Source organism: Capsicum annuum, chromosome 10 (genome assembly GCF_002878395.1).
Source record: "Capsicum annuum cultivar UCD-10X-F1 chromosome 10, UCD10Xv1.1, whole genome shotgun sequence".
NCBI classification, from domain to species: Eukaryota; Viridiplantae; Streptophyta; class Magnoliopsida; order Solanales; family Solanaceae; genus Capsicum; species Capsicum annuum.
The window spans coordinates 92173349-92192200 of NC_061120.1; the positions used below are offsets into that span (position 1 = coordinate 92173349).

The 18852-nt window shown below is 34.1% G+C and overlaps 1 protein-coding gene across 7 annotated transcripts in view; it reads right to left on the reverse strand.

The window, feature by feature from the left end:
- Positions 1 to 13898, reverse strand: part of LOC107845265 (protein LATE ELONGATED HYPOCOTYL) — a 46722-nt gene extending 32824 nt beyond the window's left edge. Inside the window, exons 1-6 of one of the 7 annotated variants that reach the window (XM_016689483.2) lie at positions 13580 to 13838; positions 13445 to 13470; positions 12975 to 13176; positions 12778 to 12889; positions 12565 to 12600; positions 12409 to 12470 (exon numbers count right to left, since the gene is read on the reverse strand). In XM_016689483.2, the coding sequence (XP_016544969.1) occupies positions 12409 to 12470; positions 12565 to 12600; positions 12778 to 12889; positions 12975 to 13013 (249 nt within the window). In that variant the 5' untranslated portion in view covers positions 13014 to 13176; positions 13445 to 13470; positions 13580 to 13838. Of the gene's footprint in view, positions 1 to 12408; positions 12471 to 12564; positions 12601 to 12777; positions 12890 to 12974; positions 13177 to 13296; positions 13471 to 13579 lie in introns of all 7 variants that reach the window. The other 6 variants (XM_016689484.2, XM_016689485.2, XM_016689487.2 and 3 more) reach the window with 6 other exon arrangements.
- Between the last annotated feature and the right edge of the window lie 4954 nt (positions 13899 to 18852).

The window sequence follows — 18852 nt, forward strand, 5'->3', positions numbered from 1 at the left end:
TTGTATGGTTCTTCTGAGTTGGTTGATAATTTGAGCGAGAATGTTTGTTCTAGGGTTTGCAAATTGATTTGTGGAAATATATGGGGAGACTATTGTGGGAGCTTTGAGGGCTGCAATGATTGTTTCTGGGGGCGGGGGTGGACGGGGAGGGGGAGGGGGGCTTTAATTTTTAAGAATATTTAAATTAGAAAAGCTTTGGGAGGATTTTTTTAAAAAATTATTTTAGTATAAAATTGATCAAAAATTGATCCCCACTCGCACCTTAGGCGCGTGTCTGCACGCGTTTCATCCTAGTCAGCCTTTTTAATGCCACATAGGCTTGATCAACGGTCAAAGGATTTGAAATATTGGTTTTTAGTGAGTTGAAGGCTCCAGATGACAAATATATAAGTAGGAGTGTCCACATTACAAAACAGACATAGTAGAAGGGTCCAGAAGAGCATTTTGCCTTTTTTTAATTGTATTACAAGGTAACTTCTCAATTATGGGACTATTGAATCATTGGCTCTGATACCATGTGAGAAATATCGGGGAAACATATTATTGAATTGTTGTATCTACATTATTATATTGAGGCTCTATTTATAGATACTATATTAAACTCTTTTTCCAACTAGGACACTACAATTCAATCCTTTTTCAAGTAGAATTCTATATATTATTCTTGTTCCTACTCTTATTCTAACAAATATTGGCTTTAAGTCCTTTGATATTACAAGGTGGTCTTCCAATAATGGTAAATGGCTCGATAAAGGAGTAGGAATATGATGAGACACTTGACTAGGGGTGTGCAAAAATTGAACCGACCGATAAACCGAACCGATAAAAATGTTATTGCGTTATTGGTATTGGGTTATTGGGTTAATGGTTTTTTATTCGTTTTATAAAAAAAATTATTGGGTAAACGGTTCGATTTTGGTTTTAGCTTATTAGATGATCGGTTAAATCGATAACCCAATAAGGATACACTAAGTTATTGTTTTACTCCTATTTGTGTTATATATATATAAATATTTATATTACTAATACATATATACACACACACACACTACTTATTCACAATTCATAGATTCACAAAGTATTAACCTATTCAAGACAACAAAGGCACAATACAAAGCTCGGGTATTGTCGTATTGGAAAGCTTAAAGCATTTAGTAGCTTCCAACAATTAGGATTCAGTTTTTTTCCGAACTGAAATTCAGTTCAAGTTTGAAGATTCTTGTAAACTAAAACGCATTGCGTATGATTTTGGCAACACTAAGATTTCATTTTTTTATTTTAGTTGTTACTATTTTTATTTTTTGAGTATTTTCTTATTGGTTAAACCGAACCGTTAAGCACCAAAAATTGATAAACCGAAAACCGATAATAAAATATCTTATTGGTTGGTTGGTTATTGATTTTGTATATTTGAAAACCGAAAACCGATAAACCGAACCATGACACATAAAACCGAACCGACCGATGTACACCCCTACACTTGACGCCAAGTAAAAAGACTATGGAATGAGTCTGTGTTGCTCTTAGAGATGTTTCAACTGATCAAAAGAACATAACAATGAGATGGAGACTACGGATAGACTTGTGGAATACTGATAACGCTCAATTGTACCCTCATAAAAGAGTAAAGCGGACTTTCACAATAATTATTGAAAGTATCTCCGAGTTGAATTCCAATGGGAATAATTATATGAGGTTGGTAAGACTTGGTTTGTAGATTTATCGTACCATAGTGCCAATTATTTTTTAAGGCAGTTTTAGTTACGAATGATAAAAGCTAAGGATTATAAACTAACAAGATGTAATCTATATGAGGTTGGTAAGACTTGGTTTGTTGATTTATGCATAACATAGCGCCAATTATTTTTTAAGGCGGTTTTAGTTACGAATTATGAAAGCTAAGGATTATAAACTACCAAGATGTAATCACTAATCAATATGAAAGAAACCTACGGTTCCACCGCCTCTATGTATTCATTCAACTTCACTGACTCGTATGGATTAGTTATTAGCAACTAAGTTATGTTGTTCATACCACATAGACATACTTTTAATTAACTCGTATTCCTATTATTTAACATGAAAGAGTAACTATTCTACAAATCCTCGGGAAGCTATACTGCTATAGTATTCCTAGCGATAACACTCCAAGTCCTTGGGCAATCTAGCCAACTTACTAATTGAATTAAACCTTGGATACAATTTTTTTCCAAGATAGATTGGAAGGAAACAACCAAGAGCATGTAGTCCCCCGACTATTACGGTTAAATAAGGATTCAATTAGAATAATTAAAATGCAACACTTTATATCACAAACGAATCAAGAATTTAAACGAATAACATAGATTTGACTTAAACCTAAATAGGTGTTTAGCCGCTCATCCTTAGATCAACACAAACGAATAAATAAGAACCCATCATGTTAACCATGTCATAGAGGGAAAAAGTTTAGAAATCACATACAAGTCTGAGTTCCTCAGGACATATGTTGCTTTTCTCCACAATATTCTATAAGTGTTGCTCTAGAGTTTTCCCGAACAAAAGGTAACAACGTGGAGCTACGTATAAATATTTATTCAGTTGATTAAAACTCAAGCTTTCCAGGCAAGAACACTCTTGGCCGCCTAGTAGTGTGGCTCACACAAGTCTTTTGTGGGATCGCCGACAAGGTCACACAGCCCCTATGTGAGGTGGCAGAGAGACCTATATGGATCACACAGGGCTTCTGTGGGGTTGTACAAGGTCGCACAGCCTCACTTATACTTCGACAAGTTTTGGGACTTTTTCTCAACGTACTCTGGGGCATCGCATAAGTGTCTACTGGACATAGATCTCTGACATGCTACACCCTTGACAAAAATTGTCTTTGAGCTTAATTTCACCATTTTATCTATTTTCATCATCTTTAGCTTCGACAACATCTATTGACCCACAAACTTGAAATATGACGAATTTGATAATATTAAGCACAAAACACACTAAAAGAGCTACAAATGCATAAATGACGTTGAATAAGTGCTAAAATTACAACTTACCAAATACTTTTGCTCTAGAAAGTATAATACACATAAAAAAACACCAGCCTACTATCCTTGCAGAAGAACACTCGTTCAGTCATTATTATCCCGAAAACAATCTTAAATGTTGGATGGAGAGATATCACATTTAAGATTGGAAGTTACATTAGAGTATCGTAAACCCCCAGAGTCTCTGAAGGAAACCACCAGTATGCCACAGTGGTACAAGAGAGCAAATATTGTAGTCAAAATACCAAATGGATTGAAGAAAGATGGTCTACTGCTAAGATACATCAGTGGGCATTTCGAGGAAGAATTAAAAGAGCAACTTACTCGTGCAGACATGCAAAGATGGACCTCCACTTCTTTGAAGTATTTGGGATAAATATATATGAGATGGCTAGCATTTTATTTCTTTTCAAATTTCCCAATCAGAATATGGATGAGCAAATTTTGTAAGGTGAGTAGAAAAGGAAGAAATACTGTTTCTTTCTCGAGTGGTGGAGCCCTATAATGGGATGTCTCCAACTTAACCTCAGTAGAATCCACTTGGATCAGTGCAATGGGTATTCCTCTTCATTTATGGTCACAAAAGGGTTGCAAGGAAATATACTTTTGTGGTGGCTGGAAAGCCACAAAAGAAGAAACAAATCTTCAAACCACCTCAAGTAGGAGTATTGAAGCAATGGGTGATGGTAGTGTGGCTCCCAATGAGACAGTTATGGAAAAATAAGGAGTCAATACTTCATCCTGATATGAGTTGAGAGGCAAACTCAGACAGTCATAGAAAGAGAAAAGGAATCAACTACTTTATCCCAATATGTGTTGAAAGGCAAACTCAATGCAAGCTCAGGACAGACAAGATGACAACTCTAGGGAGAAACATCAGAGAAATTGCTGGGTTGAAGATGGTAAAGATCCAGCGGACAATGGCAATTTATGATAAAGAAAAGGTACAAAAACACCTTTTATTGTTTTTTGTTATTATATGGTGTTTCTTATACTAATGTCACTTTTTTCTGGACTGCTTTGGACTGTTCTTCCTAGAGTTGAGGGTCTACTAGATACAACCTCTCTACCTCTAAGGAAGGGGTAAGGTATCGTACACTCTACCCTTCCCAAATCCCACTATGTGGGACTACACTGGGTATATTATGCTTACATAATTATTCAGCTCAATTGAGACAAGCTGAATCGATCAAAATCTAGCTGAGCTGAACTTTGTCCAAGACCGAGCTAAATCAAGTTGAGCTTTGATTGAATCTGAGCTGAGAGAATCTAGAGTCGGCACGACTCCGCACCCAGCCTAGCAGCAGCTATGTTGAATGAAAAGGGGTTAACAGTGTCAGTAGTAGTTCGCAAGCACAACAGTCTACATCCTGAGTCGTTGTCCACAAAAGTTGTGATGAAATCGACTCCTTGAGGCACTGAATCGAATGAAACCACATGTAGGTCGTCTTAGAATTTTTGATAGCATATTTTTTATAAAGTTAATGTTATGCTCATAATCATACCCAAAAAAGAAGCTGAAAAAAGAGAAGCTGCTTTCATGTTAAGTTGTTAACTACAGTTCTGTGATACTAAAGGTATTCCTTGCTTAATGTCGATACTAGAAAACCTGTTGTAAACAAAGGTGTCATTTTTCATGAGGTGATAATTGGAATTTGATGTGAAGTGCAGATCATGCCATATGTACAACCAAGGAAGCAAAAGTTGAAGTAACAGCATTATGTCCTTCAACTTCAAATATCAATCCAGTTGAAGAACCAACAACAGATTCAACCTCTCCTCCAAGAAAAACAAGAGAACTTTATAACAATTAAACCAGAAACGTGGCAGAAGTAGTGAACAAAGAAGCCTAACTAAAGGCAATGCAAAGGTATACACTTGATTGACCAAAACAAAACATCGAGCTGGTTTATCTACCTCAAGGAAGAGATATGAGTGTGCTATGATGGATCTACAAAATATAGTTAGATTAAAATAACTCCTTGCACATAATGAAGCAAGGAGGAAATATCACGGAAAATGTGGTGCATTGTTATTGACTTTTTTCAGCTATTGCAGCTGAACAAAGATTGGTTTGGAAGTCAGGATGACATGAAAAGTTCTAAAATTTTATTTGCACTTGGATGAGGAATATTTTCTTGGCTACAAAAAAAAAAAAGTTGTTGTTCAATCATTCTCTAAAGCAAAATATATTATTGTATCAAAAACTCCATGAGTTATTTGGCTCAAGGATTACATAAAGATGTTGGGTATAAACAATGGAGGAAGTGGTATCCATGGTGTTGGAGCCCACATCGATGGGTTAAAGAGTCCTTGGTCTCCTTATATAATCTTAGGCAATTCTCCCCTCATGAGCTAGCTTTTGAGGTTGAGTTAGGCCCAAGGTCCATTGCTTTATCATGGTATGAGATCAAGGCCCATCTCAATTATTTTATTCACCGATGTTGAATCCCCATATTATATTCTCCGCAATCCAATTAGCAAGGTCTGAGCGTCTGAGGGAGCATTAAGAGTCTCACATCGGAAAAGGGATGGGTAATTGATCTTTTAATCCTCCCCTCATGAGCTAGCTTTTAGGGGTGTGAGCTAGGCCCAAGACTTAATTTATCATAGTATCAGAGTCAGACCCACCCAATTCATTGTATTCGATTCCGATGTTGGGCCCCCATCTAATATTGTCCACGCTCCAGATGTTTAGTCCTAGGGGTAGGGGTTGGGGGGTTGGAGTCTCACACCGATGGATTAAAGGGTCCTTAGTCTCTTATATGGTCTTAGAAAATCCTTTCCTCATGAGCTAGCTTTTGAGGTTGAATTAGGCCCAAGGTCCATTTCTTTTATCACATGGTAAGAACAAATCTAGCACAGTGATGAGTGGGATCATGACAAAAGAAAGCACATAATCATAAAATATTATTCCATCACAGAAGTATCTGAAAATGGTTTAATTTAACTCAAGCAACTCATAAATTGTTAACTGAAATACTAACCAAGGCACTCCCTAAAGAGAAGTTTGACTACCTAAAAATCATGAAAGCAAGCAAATTAAGGTGGATTTCATGAACTTCTTTGAATAGACCGAGTCTTCCTCGGTTTTCGATGAAATGAATTTATTCCTACTGTTTCCACAGTGTTAAGGTTCATATACTATTATTACATCATAGAAGTTTCTAAAAATGGTTAAATTTAACTCAAGCAATCCACAACTCACAAATTGTTAAGTGACACACTAACCAAGTCACTCCCTGAAAAGAAGTTTGACCACTCTTCTAATCATTAAAACATTTACATGCACGTACAAACAATAATGTAACTATTTCCTGACAAGACACATAACAAACCCAAGAAAAAAGGATCAAAATATCATACCTAGTTTTACTGCTATTATCATTGAGACCAAGTCAATCCCAAACGTATTTAAGCAATGTCTTTTACATAGACTGGAGGGGCTCTACCCATGTGGGTTGAGTGATAACTTTTTTAAACAAAAAAGAAAACTGAGGAGGCATGTGTTGGGCAGTCATGCAATTTGGAGGTTTCCAATCACACTTTGGGCCACCCAGACAAACCCGATAGCCTTTTGTGGGCCTGATCCTGCACAACTCAACTTCCTCCTCGGATATGGATTAAATGATTCGTGGAAAGAAGGAAAATAAAGAGCTTAGTGCAAAACTGGAAGGCTAATATCATTTGTTTTTAGAAACAAAGCTAGAAGGAAATGTTCAAGAGATTATCAATCAAATTTGGTAAGGAAGATGGGTGAGATGTACTTGCCTAGAAACTAGTGAATCGGAGGAGGGATTATAACACAATGGGACTGCAGAGATTGGAAAGGAAAGAGATCATATAGTCTGGATCATACACTCTAACCTATAAATTTGAGGCATAATTTCTCCTGTTCCATAACCAGATTCTATGATCCCAACTACAAGCTAGAAAGGAGATCTGTGTAGGAGGAATTAGAAGTTGTAGAGGACTCATGATGCCCTTGGGCCGTTTGTCGCGATTTCAATATTTACAGCTATCCTTTTGAAAAGAGGAATTGTCATAGGATGTCCTCAATAATGGTCAAATTTTCAAACTTTATCGAGGACATAGAGCTCACTGACTTGCAGCTAAAAGGAAGATCATACACCTGATTTAGATGAGACAACCACATAACTTTCTCTAGAATAGATGGAATCTTGATCTCTGTACAATGGAATCAACACGTTAGTACCATGAAGCAATCTCTCCAACAAAGGCTGACCTCAGACCATGTTCCAATAGCTCTCCACTATGGTTAGATACATTCTAAGCCACACTTCAAATTTGAAAGCTAGTGGTTAAATGTAAAAGGTTTTGTTGACAGAATCAAAAACTGGTGAGCTTCTTTTGTTTCCTCTAGGAGAACAGACTACATTCTTCCTTATAAACTTAAAAGCTCTCGAAGGCAACCTTAAAGAGTGGAGCAGAAATAAACAGGGGAAATTGAGGGTTCAAAGCTCTAAATTGTTAAATCAAATGGTTGATTTAGACTATAGAGCTCTGACAGAGGAGGAATCAATTACGAAGGCAGCTATCTCAACAATGAAGAGATTGCATGGAGACACAGATTTAGGCCTTTATGGCTTAAAGAAAGAGATAAGAATAGCAAGTTTCTTCACTGGCCCATTAATGCTCACAAACAACCACATTGATCAATTAATAGTGCAGGGAGAGACTATAAAAAAGGGCAGCTCGGTGTACTAAAGATCTCAATATTCCGAGGCGGGGGAGAGGGGGGGTGCTTGACCATAAGGGTCTATTGTACATAGATTTACCTTGCATTTCTACTAGAGGCTATTTCCCTTGAACCTATGACCTACTGGTCACGTGGCAACAACTTTACCAATTACTCCAAGGCTCCCCTTCTGTAGGGGAGACTATAGTGGAGCCTGAAAGAATCAAGGGGAAGATCATTTTCCTTCTAAAAGAAACTTTATATAGGATAAAAGAACGGAGGCCTTGTGGAAACCTCCATCATTCCCTACAATCTCAGAAATAGAAAAGATGGGTCTGCAAGATAATTTTTATAAATATGAAGTAAATAGCTACGTGAAGGAAGTTTGCAATAGACAAAGCCCTTGGTTCTGATTGCTACACAATAAGGTTCTTCATAAAGTGCTGGGATGTGTTGAAAAATGATATTATGGAGGCTTTTAACAATTACTATGCTTAGGGATGTTTAATAAGAGATTTATAGCATTCATTATCAAGAAGACAAGCGCAAAGGAACTAAAAGATGTCAGATCAATAAGCTTAATAAGAAACTTCTACTAAATGACTTCAACGATGCTAATGGAAAGATTGAAAAGGGTGTTGGATAAATTGTTAGATTTTACCACCCATGGGTGTGGCCTAATGGTCAATAAAGTGGATTGAGCATCATGAGATCTCAAGTTCAAATTCCAGCAGAGACAAAATATTAGGTGATTTATAAGCCTTGTTGGACAGAGTTACTTATTGCTGGTGAGAGGTGGCAGGTATCTTGTTTAATTACTCGAGGAGCACAAGTCGGGCCAAACACCACGATTATCAAAAAAAGTTGTTGGATTCTCAAAAAATGGCATTCATTATAGGACAAAAAACAATGGACATTGCGTTTTAGCTAATGAAGAAGGAGATTCAAGAGTCTCACAAGAAAAGGCATGGCATCTTATGTAAACTTGATGTTGAGAAAGCATATGACCATGTCAGCAAGGGTTTTCTTACCCGGAGTCGAAATGTTGAGACAAATGGAATTTAGGGAGAAATAGATCAAACGGGCGACGTTTGAGAAAATAATCAAAATGGTCATTAATGCATAGGTGTCGTTTTATTTTGGTCCTTAATATACCTCACTTGATTGCAATGGTCCTTAATGTATGACAAAGGGTGTTCGTTTTGATCCTTTACCCTAAACCTAACAGATTTATCAAAAAATGTGTTAACTTTAACAGTGGGCCCCACGTGTGAATAACACATCCACCATTGTTGTCTTCTTTGTTAGCTCCAAAGAAAGAACTCCATGAAATCTAATACCATTTTTTCTAATTTCTTTAACAAAATTCACTTCAAACTTAATCTTAATTCTGAAATGGAACTAATGCGAACTCCGAAATTAGTAGTGATAACTGAAATTCTTTAGTAGTTCAACAATCAAAATGTAACTTCAATTATGATGTCTAACATCTCCCTGAATAATACATGAATGCTATAGACCGAACAAGAACAAAGGAAATAAACTCAGCCAAGAGATGTGGGTATATTCATTCTCTTCCTTCTAAACCCCACACCCAAAAGAGTTTGGAAAAATGAAGAGAAAACCATAGACAGTTATTTTTTCAACTAATCCAAGAAATAGACAATGGGCAAAAATACATGTATTTACATTGCCCTTAATTGGCTCCTTATTTAAAATGAGGTGAAAAGTACACAAGCCAACTAAAATTAAATCGGGTAGTTTGAGAGTTCCAATTATTTAGGGAGATCACCTAAAATAATTTAGAAAGAGAAAAATAGTAAATTTTGTCAAAAAAAAGTAGAAAAAATAATGTTAGATTTCATGGAGTTCTTTCTTTGAAGCTAACAAAGAAGACAAAAATGGTGGATGTGCTATCCAAACGTGCGGCCCACAGTTCAATTTAATATTTTTTTGGACAAATCTGTTAGGTTTTTGGTTAAAGAACCAAAATGAACACTATTTGTTATACATTAAGGACCATTCAATCAAGTGATAAACATTAAGAACCAAAATATAGTAACACATACATTAAGGACCCTTTTGATGATTTTCTCAATGAAGTTTGGACCTCCACTATTAAAATCTCCATCCTCATTAGTTAGGCACTTGAAGGTATTTGTAGTGCTCATAAAAGGGATAAGATAAGGAGTTCCTTGTCCCCTTTTCTTGCTTATCATAACTATGGAATGGCTAAACAATATGGTCAAGATTGGCAAGTCTAATGGATAGATCCAAGGATTTGAGATTGCTAGAAGCAGAGAGTGCAGTTTGGAGGTCAGTCACCTCCAACATGCTAGTGACACTTCAATCTTTTGTCATGCAAAAGAAAACAATCAAAAGTTTTGGAGTAGTTTTGATACATTTTGAAGGCATCTGAGGTTTATGCATTAACTAGGGTATGAATAGACCTTTTTACTTGTATGACTTATATGTCTCGTATTTCTCAAAAAAGTGATTCGACTGATGGGATTGGTACCTGATATAGAACAATTAGCCCAAATTTTGGGAGGAGAAGTGGGTACTCTACCTATTGTTTATCTTGGTATGCCTTTGGGAGCAAAATCAAGATCCAAGGAAATTTGGAACTCAATTTTGGAGAAATATGAGAAGTTTCCCGATGGAAATCGCACTCCTTCAATTTCAATTTGTTTGGCCTATTTTGACTTGACACAGAGTTTAAGAAAGTAAAGAAGACTTTGAATTTTGTGGTCTTAAATTAGAGATACATCAAATGTACCAAAATGTCCTTTAATCTTGTGGTCCTAAACATGTCATGTGAAAAGTTGAAATAAACGAGTTGCTAAAAAAGGAAAGGGTTATTTTCGTAAAATGGTTTAAAAAGGAAAGTAGGTCAAACAAATTGAAATGGAGGAAATAGTATTTTTCAAAGAGAGGCAGGCTCACCCTGATCAATTTTTTTCTAGATGCCCTACCTATCTACCTCCATGATGTCACTTTTTCCTATCCTTATAAGTGTTGTACAAAGGATGGATAAAATGAAAAGATCCTTTCTTTGGCAAGGTAACAAGGATAAAGAGTTTTTCATTTAGTCAAACGGAAAACTTTAATCAAAAGTAAAAGCCAAGGTTGACTTGCCATGAAAACCTAAAAGATCATAGCAAAGCACAAAAAGTGAAATGGAGATATTATCAGAAACCCTAAACTCTTTGGGACAATGTACTCGAAATCAAATATGGGGAGCTGGATAATTGGGTATCCAAGGAGGTTAATACTCCTTATGGAGTAAGACTGTGGAGATATATTAGATCCTGCTAGCCTTTTCTAGAGTCATTTAGTTGTAAGGTACAAAATGGCAACAAGACATTATTTTGGAAAGACGATTGGTTGGGCCCCATAAGTTAACAGGATTTGTTTTCCTGATTTATATGTCTTAACTCAGCACCAACAAAGTTCAATGGCAGAAATGTGGACTCCTTAAGATTGAGACCTGATTTTAGAAGACTAATGAATTATTGGTAGGTAACAAGGCTGATAGAATTTTACAAACATCTAGAAACATTCAAGGGATGCAGGGTGAAGTGGATTGTTTGTGGTGGAATGGACATAGTTGAGGTATATGCAAGGTGACGGCAAGCTATTAGATTTTGAATCACACTAAGCCACAAATCACTAACTGGCCATGGAAGCACATGTGTTAACTTAATATCCCTCACAAAGTAGCTTTCTTCATATGGCGATTAGCAACGGAGGCTGTTTTGACACATGAAAACTTGATAAGAAAGGAATATCCCTATGTTCAAGTCGTTACCTATGCGGGAATGATGCTAAGACAGTCAGTCACAAACCAGCTCTAGAAGAATCTATCTTAGAAACATTTGACGGACAATGCCTAGTAGGATTGTTGATACTCTTTTTAGCTGGGAGGAAGCTGAAGTTGATGCATGAGACAAAAATAGATGGAGGATTATCCCAGCATGTATATGGTGGAACATTTGGAGAGAAGGAAATGCCAGATGTTATGATGATAAAAGTAAGAAGTAACACAATACAGAAGATTAAGCTAAACTTCATTTTGTTATTTTGTTTTTGGTGTATAAAGATTTATTTGAGGATGCAAAAACAAGCCTAGAAGTTTTGGATTCCTGTTAGGACTGTAATTCAATTTTTGTTTTCATTTTTCTCCGTCTTTCTTATAAATATGGTTTTTTTCAGTATAAAATTTTGTTACTGGTTCAAAAAATGTAGAACAGAAACATCCAAACAAAGAGGATTGGCTAAAACATCTGAAATAGTAGAATTCACCTCTACTTAAAAGATTCAGGCTTTTAGGAGAGAGACACATTCACATTTCCTATTTATATTATGCTCTCAACACATTCACTTCTGCAGTTGTGCCTGATCCAAATAATTGTGAGTCAGGCATGTGGAAGTTTTTCTATCATAGGTGGCAAACAGACTTGAATATCATCGCCACTATTATTTATATGACTCACAACGAAGTTATCAATTTATTTATAATATGTACGCACTGACAGCAAACAATGATAACTATGTCTATAAAGTGTAATGCACACTAAAATTAAATCCTGCAACCATCAAGTAAATGATATAATAAAATTAAATCCTGCAACCATCAAGTAAATGATATAATCAAGCATAAGATCAAAGGTAGCTAATGACCTTTGTAAAAAACTTTTGCGCATGACTTCTGATCTGCACAGCAGTTTTTGTTCCTATGTGTTCTGCACAATAGCAAAAGAATAAAATAACTAAACTACCACATAAAAGCCTCAAGGTAAGAGAATACATCGACGTATAACAGATAGAATGTTGAACCCAATTCCTGAAAGACGAGATATTCAGTAGATTGAGCTGCAAGTGATAAAAGAAACATCACAAGAGTTATCAGATTAAGTTGATGGGGGCACAAACATGTGCACTAACCGATTATCTGCATATGCAGTTGTCAGGAATGATATTTATCAGAAAATTACTTAAGCTAATAGTGCAAGTTTCAACAAATAAACCGAAAGAGGAACATAAACTGACCTTCTATGCGCTGCCAAGCACGCCCATAGAGTTTCAAAGCTTCTAGGAACCTATTGTGCTCCTCCTCCGTCCATCGCTCACGTTGCTTAGTGATGGTATAAGGTTTCCTTGTCTGCAATAAAACATCAATCATTAGACTTGAATAAATAACTAGCTTATCAACCAAAGTTAAAAGTCATACACAAAAAACAAGTGACCTTAACGACAATTTCCTCCCCAGAGGAATAAGGGTCCATCAAAAGACCAAAAGTAGTAGCTAGCGTTGCTTCAAATCCTCAGGGACAAAAAGGGGATACAGAACAAATCTTCTTCTTCCGATTCTCCCCACAACATCAGTTACTATCAAATATAGCTTATCCGTGGTGTTGTAGTACAAACGAACCTGATAATGTAACACTACTGCAAAAGAGAGCAACATGTAATAAACAGACATTGTATAATGATCCACCTGCGTTTCTCCATATCGCAATACCTTAATTTAAATAAAAATAATTTTTAAAAATCATAAATATCTCAGACCTTTCTCCAGATTCTAAAACTCATAGCAAATACTACTATCTGCTAAATTAATTTTCATTTTTCTCAAATAATAATATTCTTCAAATTAAATCACAATCCACCAGCATAGACGTAGTAGACAGAAAATTCCTTATCCAGAATTGCTCACCAAAACGAACCGCATGATTCCTAAACCTTTAACAAAATTAAGCAATTCAGCATCAACTTCAAAGTCAGTCAAAAGAAAAAAAAAATCAAATCTCAAAAAGAAAACACAAAAACCCTAGAAATTCGGAAAAAGTACCTTCGAAGAAAGCCATATTGTAAGAAGACACTAGTAGCTTCGGTCATGCATGAAGTGAAAACTCATCCACCGCACATAGTTTTTTTGGTTAATATACTGGGTATGTTGTTGTTGTAATAGAATGACGCGGATCGACCAATCAACAAGTCAAAATAGCAGAATAAGCACACAGAGTATGAGAGAGCAACAGAGCAGCAGAAGAAGAAAGAAGAAAAGTTGAAGATGAAGAAGCACCAACAATTAAGAGGTTTTTGATTTTTCAATAAATGTGGAAAAAAATCTCAGCCACTAACTAGTTTTCGTCTAATAAATTTATTTTTCGATAAATAGAAATACAGAACAAATAACAAATAAATTAGAGGCTAGCAAAATACTAAGGGGAAAAATCCACGTGGATGTTTACGATTTGTCCAAAGGCCATTAAAGTGGGTCCCGCCTTGCACTTTTTCGAAACGATAGAAAGTGGAAGGGTTGCAAATCGTAATCTTAGCCACAAATTCGGTGTGACCAGTTGGGTACTGAGTTAGTGAGTTAACTCCATGAGTTAAGAAAAAAGGTTAAGAAAAGTGCTGCCACGTAAGCAATATGGGGCCCGATGGATGACGTGGCTTTTTGGGAAGCGCGTGTGTTATTGTTGCCAAGGAGTTCGTGAGGTCAAAATTGGTTAATAGGGAAATGTGGTTGATGAAAATGCCACTTGGCGATTATTGCTTTTTTGAAAAAATATTAAGTTCACGAATCTTCCAAGTGTTTATTTTTTTTATAAAAGTAGAAATAATGTTTATTTAATTTAAAAAGGAAATCCAAATGCTATAGTCAACAAAACTTAACATTAAACTTCTTTTTATCTCCATCTCAATTCATATTATTGTTTCTCACAGGTCACAGCAATTTTGGTACTACTCCCCTCCCTTCAACAATACTTATTGATTTAATAGATATTTAGTCATGAGTATTTAAAAAATTTGGAGTTAGAGTTGGAGTTGGAGTTGGAATTAGAATTGAAGTTAAAGTTGTATTTGATCATATCTTTTTGAAAAAAAATTTATACTTTTGAAAAGACTTTTTTAAATATAATTTTATATTCCTAATTTTTAAAAACTATCAAAATCCTTCACTTAACTAATTTTCCTACAAGATATCAAACGTGAGAAGAGACAATAATGTTGTCTTTGTTGTTGGTGTTGCAAAGAAAACAATTGAAGGTGTCTTCAATTTTGAGATCTTTTATCGATGGAAGTAGAAAAAAGTGAGCAATGTGGTAGTTAGGCATTTGGTTGGTTGAAATTAATAAGGTGTTTTTATAAAAATTAAAAAAAAAAAAAAGGGTCATTTGTAACAACAAATAAAGTTGAAATTAAATTTGAAATTCTCGTGGCCAAACACCCTAATTTTCACGACAGTGAAATAATTTTTCGGAGAAAAATGAAAAATTTTATGGCCAAGCGGGTCCTTCGCACATTTATTAATAAATAATAAATAATAGAAATAATTTCACTATATCTGTTACAAATGTATTATCATATATAGTGAATGTTTATTTATGAAGTTAGAAATTCAACTTCTGGAATAAAGTTAGTTTTCCCCTATAAATAAAGAGATTTTCCTTCGTTGTAATTAACTCTTCAAGAAATCTCTCGAGAGAAATAAGAATCACTTTCTCTTTTCTCCATTCTTCTTCTTATTATTTTATATTTCATAACATGTTATCAATACAAAACTGTAACCAACTTAGTCATTGAGGCCATGGTATATTATGAGATTGACAAAGCCAATTGCTCTTATTTTGATTGGGGATTGCTTAGGTACTACTTGTTAAAGAGCACTAACAAAAAGTTAGTGAATATAACAAAAGGTTAGTATGTCCTTCATATTTTATGTTTTTGAAATTTTGTTATTAATGGTACAATTTAATTGTGTCTGTTTGATCGGAATAACTAAAGTGGTTTACTTGACTATTTATGCATCGATTTGCTCATGAAGTAGCAATATATTGAAAAAAAATCTAAGCTATCATAATTTGATAGGCTTAAGGCACGATTATATTTCATTTTCGGAGAATGAAAATTTTGATTATTGTAAGCACAGATTCATTTGCTAGGGTGAAAGTGATCATACTTAGTGAAGTTTATCAATGCAAACGTACACTTGATTGATGGTATCACAATTCACCTTTGAAAGAGGCAAAATAATTAAGAAGAGTTATTTTGAAATCTACTTTCAATGTAGTAAATCTGAAATTTATTCATGTTATAATAAATCAGAAGTTTACTAAAGCAGAAATCACATATCATAGTAAACTTAGAGTTTACTTGTACAAACAAGTTCATAAGCTGATATGAACGATTATGACACCCGAATATGTGCATATTGAGTATTGGACACGTAATGAAGAGTGTTCTCATAATAAGTTGGTTGGACCAACTAATGTTGAGATTAAATTCCTTAAATCTCGAAAGGATAAAAGGTGAATATGGACTCGTTCACTTATCATGTGATATATATTAAGATGCATCAATATAAAATGATCGCATATGCGTTCCTTGTCAAACTACAACTTGACATCCATAAAAATGTTTGCTCAATATAAGTTGAGTTAATAGCATAATTTTCAGATTGATAAATATCCAAGTTGGTTTGATATTAAATGTCTTTAGAAAATAAGTTAAATCATTGCTTATGAGAACAAAACTTCATGTGTTGGTCTAAAGTATGATATATTGTATACAATAGCATTTATTTACATCAGATCAAAAATTATGATTAATTTCTCTCTCTCAACTGGTTCAAGGTCAATCTAATAATTTTTATGTGTAGCATATGATTAATGAATATACAATGATACATAAAGATAGATTCTCTAAAGTAATTTGAGATGTATGTTTGTTTTCCTAACATGAGAAGGAGATAATAAACAACTAAAAAATATGTTGTGAATTATCATCAATATGATCCTCATTCATAAAATAATTCAAGTTCAAATGCGGGGAGCATTTGCTGTTCCGATATTAATATCATATTTAGCTGTAAATGCTTCAAAATTGAATGTTCCTGAAGGACAAAATATACTACATACATGAAGCAAGGTAGATCAATTGATTTTGAACGCAATAATTCTTTAAAAAAAAAAAGTAAATGATCATAATAAAGAGGCAATGTGCTCTTAAAGAACCTACGACATAATACTTCATGAAACCTTATGAAAGGTTCAGGTACCTGAAAATAATAAAGTTATGAGATCTCAAAATGTTATGTCATATTATGAATCGATACAAAATGATATATCATCGATAATATATTGCGCAATGTTGCAAAAAATTACGAAAATCTGAATTCTATGTTTATTTAAGTATGCTGACATACAAACATCTATCAAGTGACATGAAAGGATGCATCTTGGTAAGTATAAAACTTATTTGATTTACAGTTCAGACACTTGAAGATGTCACATTTAAAATGTTGTATTGTCACTTGACAAATTCATATGAAAACTTCTTTTTAGGATTCAAAATGTTTGAAGCATATAAAAGTTTATGGAAACTTATTTATAATACTTATATCGCATAATTTTATAACTTGAAAATTATTGAAACTCTTTGAGAGTTTTCAAAAGCAATAGATTATCTGCTGAAAGAAGTCGACATGAGAAACATGCAAAATTGAATTGGATCCTGAAGTATCATATCTTGTGCAATTTATGAATTTACACATCTTGCTGCAACTATAAGCATGATATAATTTTACTTCTACATGGAGATAGTAAAGTAGATCACTTGCATATTGCAATTAAAAGTCTTTGTATTAATGTGTTTATGGTAACACATAGTGTCAAGTTTTTTAATACACATAATATTCATATGATCGACATAATGATTCGATACAAACATATTACCTGTTGTCATGAAGGGTCAATGTCATACCATGCATACATGACATTCATATTATGCAAAGACGATAGTTATTCATAAAACAAATCGAGAATGTTTGTGACTGGGGTTAATGATACATCTCATTTGAGAAAAATGTGGTTTGAAATGTGACAAAATATTTATGATTTTGTATGAAGATAATGCAACATACATAACACAACTCAAGAAAGTATTTATAAAAAGAGATAGAATGAAACACATTTCGCCAAAACTTTTTTTACATATATGAGCTCTAAAAAATGGTGATATCAATGTGCAATAAATTTATTCGGGTGATCATATGACTAATTTATTCACAAAGTCTTAATCAATTACAACTTTTGAGAAAATATTGCACGAGATTCAAATGTGAAGAGTCAAGATTCGAAATTGATGTTCTCATCAGGGGAAACAAATACACGTTGTACTCTTTTTTCCTTTCAAAGTTTTGTCCACTGAATTTTTCCTGTAAGGTTTTTAATGAGGCAACCGAAATGCGTATTATTAGAGATGTGTACTTTTTTTTTCCTTCACTAGGTTTTTTTTTCATTGAGTTTTTTCTAGTAAGATTTTAACGAGTCACATTATCTATCAATTAGACATTCAAGGAGGAGTGTTATAAATGTATTACCATATATAGTGAATGTCTATTTATGAAAAAGTTAGAAACCCCCACTTTTAGGACAGAGTTAGTTTTCTCCTATAAATAAAAGGGTTTTAATTCATTGTAATTAATTCTTCGTTGTAATTAACTCCTCAAGAAATTCTTCAAGAGAAATAAGAGTCACTATGTCTTCTCTCTCCATTCTTCTTATTATTATTTTATTTTTTATAACAATATCATCTTTTTAATATAATTAATTTATTATTTTAAAAATACATTAAATAATCAGCAATTATTTAATACCAATGATAAAATGGACTTGTATTGCCCTTTGATTTCAAACTGAATAAGTATTGTTAGACATCTACATTTAATATAGTGGGCAAGTATTGTTGGACGAAGATAGTAATAAATACTCCTTTCTTTCAATTTATGACTCTTTCACCACTCACTTTTATTTATGCACTTTTACTTTGCACATTCCTCAAAAAATAATGATTGATATGAGTACTTTATTATAATGCTCATATGAATTGATGGTTAATATCATGTCATGAATTTTTTTTTTTTGAAAATAAGTAATTAATGTTAATTATAAATATTAAAAAATAATTATTTTTCTTGATATTTTAAAAGTGACAAGCATCACACACCCTTTCCCTAAAAAAAAATTAGTATCAAATTTCAAGTTCAAAAAGGATATTCAAGTATTGTAAGTAACTAAAAGGATGTTCAAAAAGAATTTGGTTAAAACTCAGAGT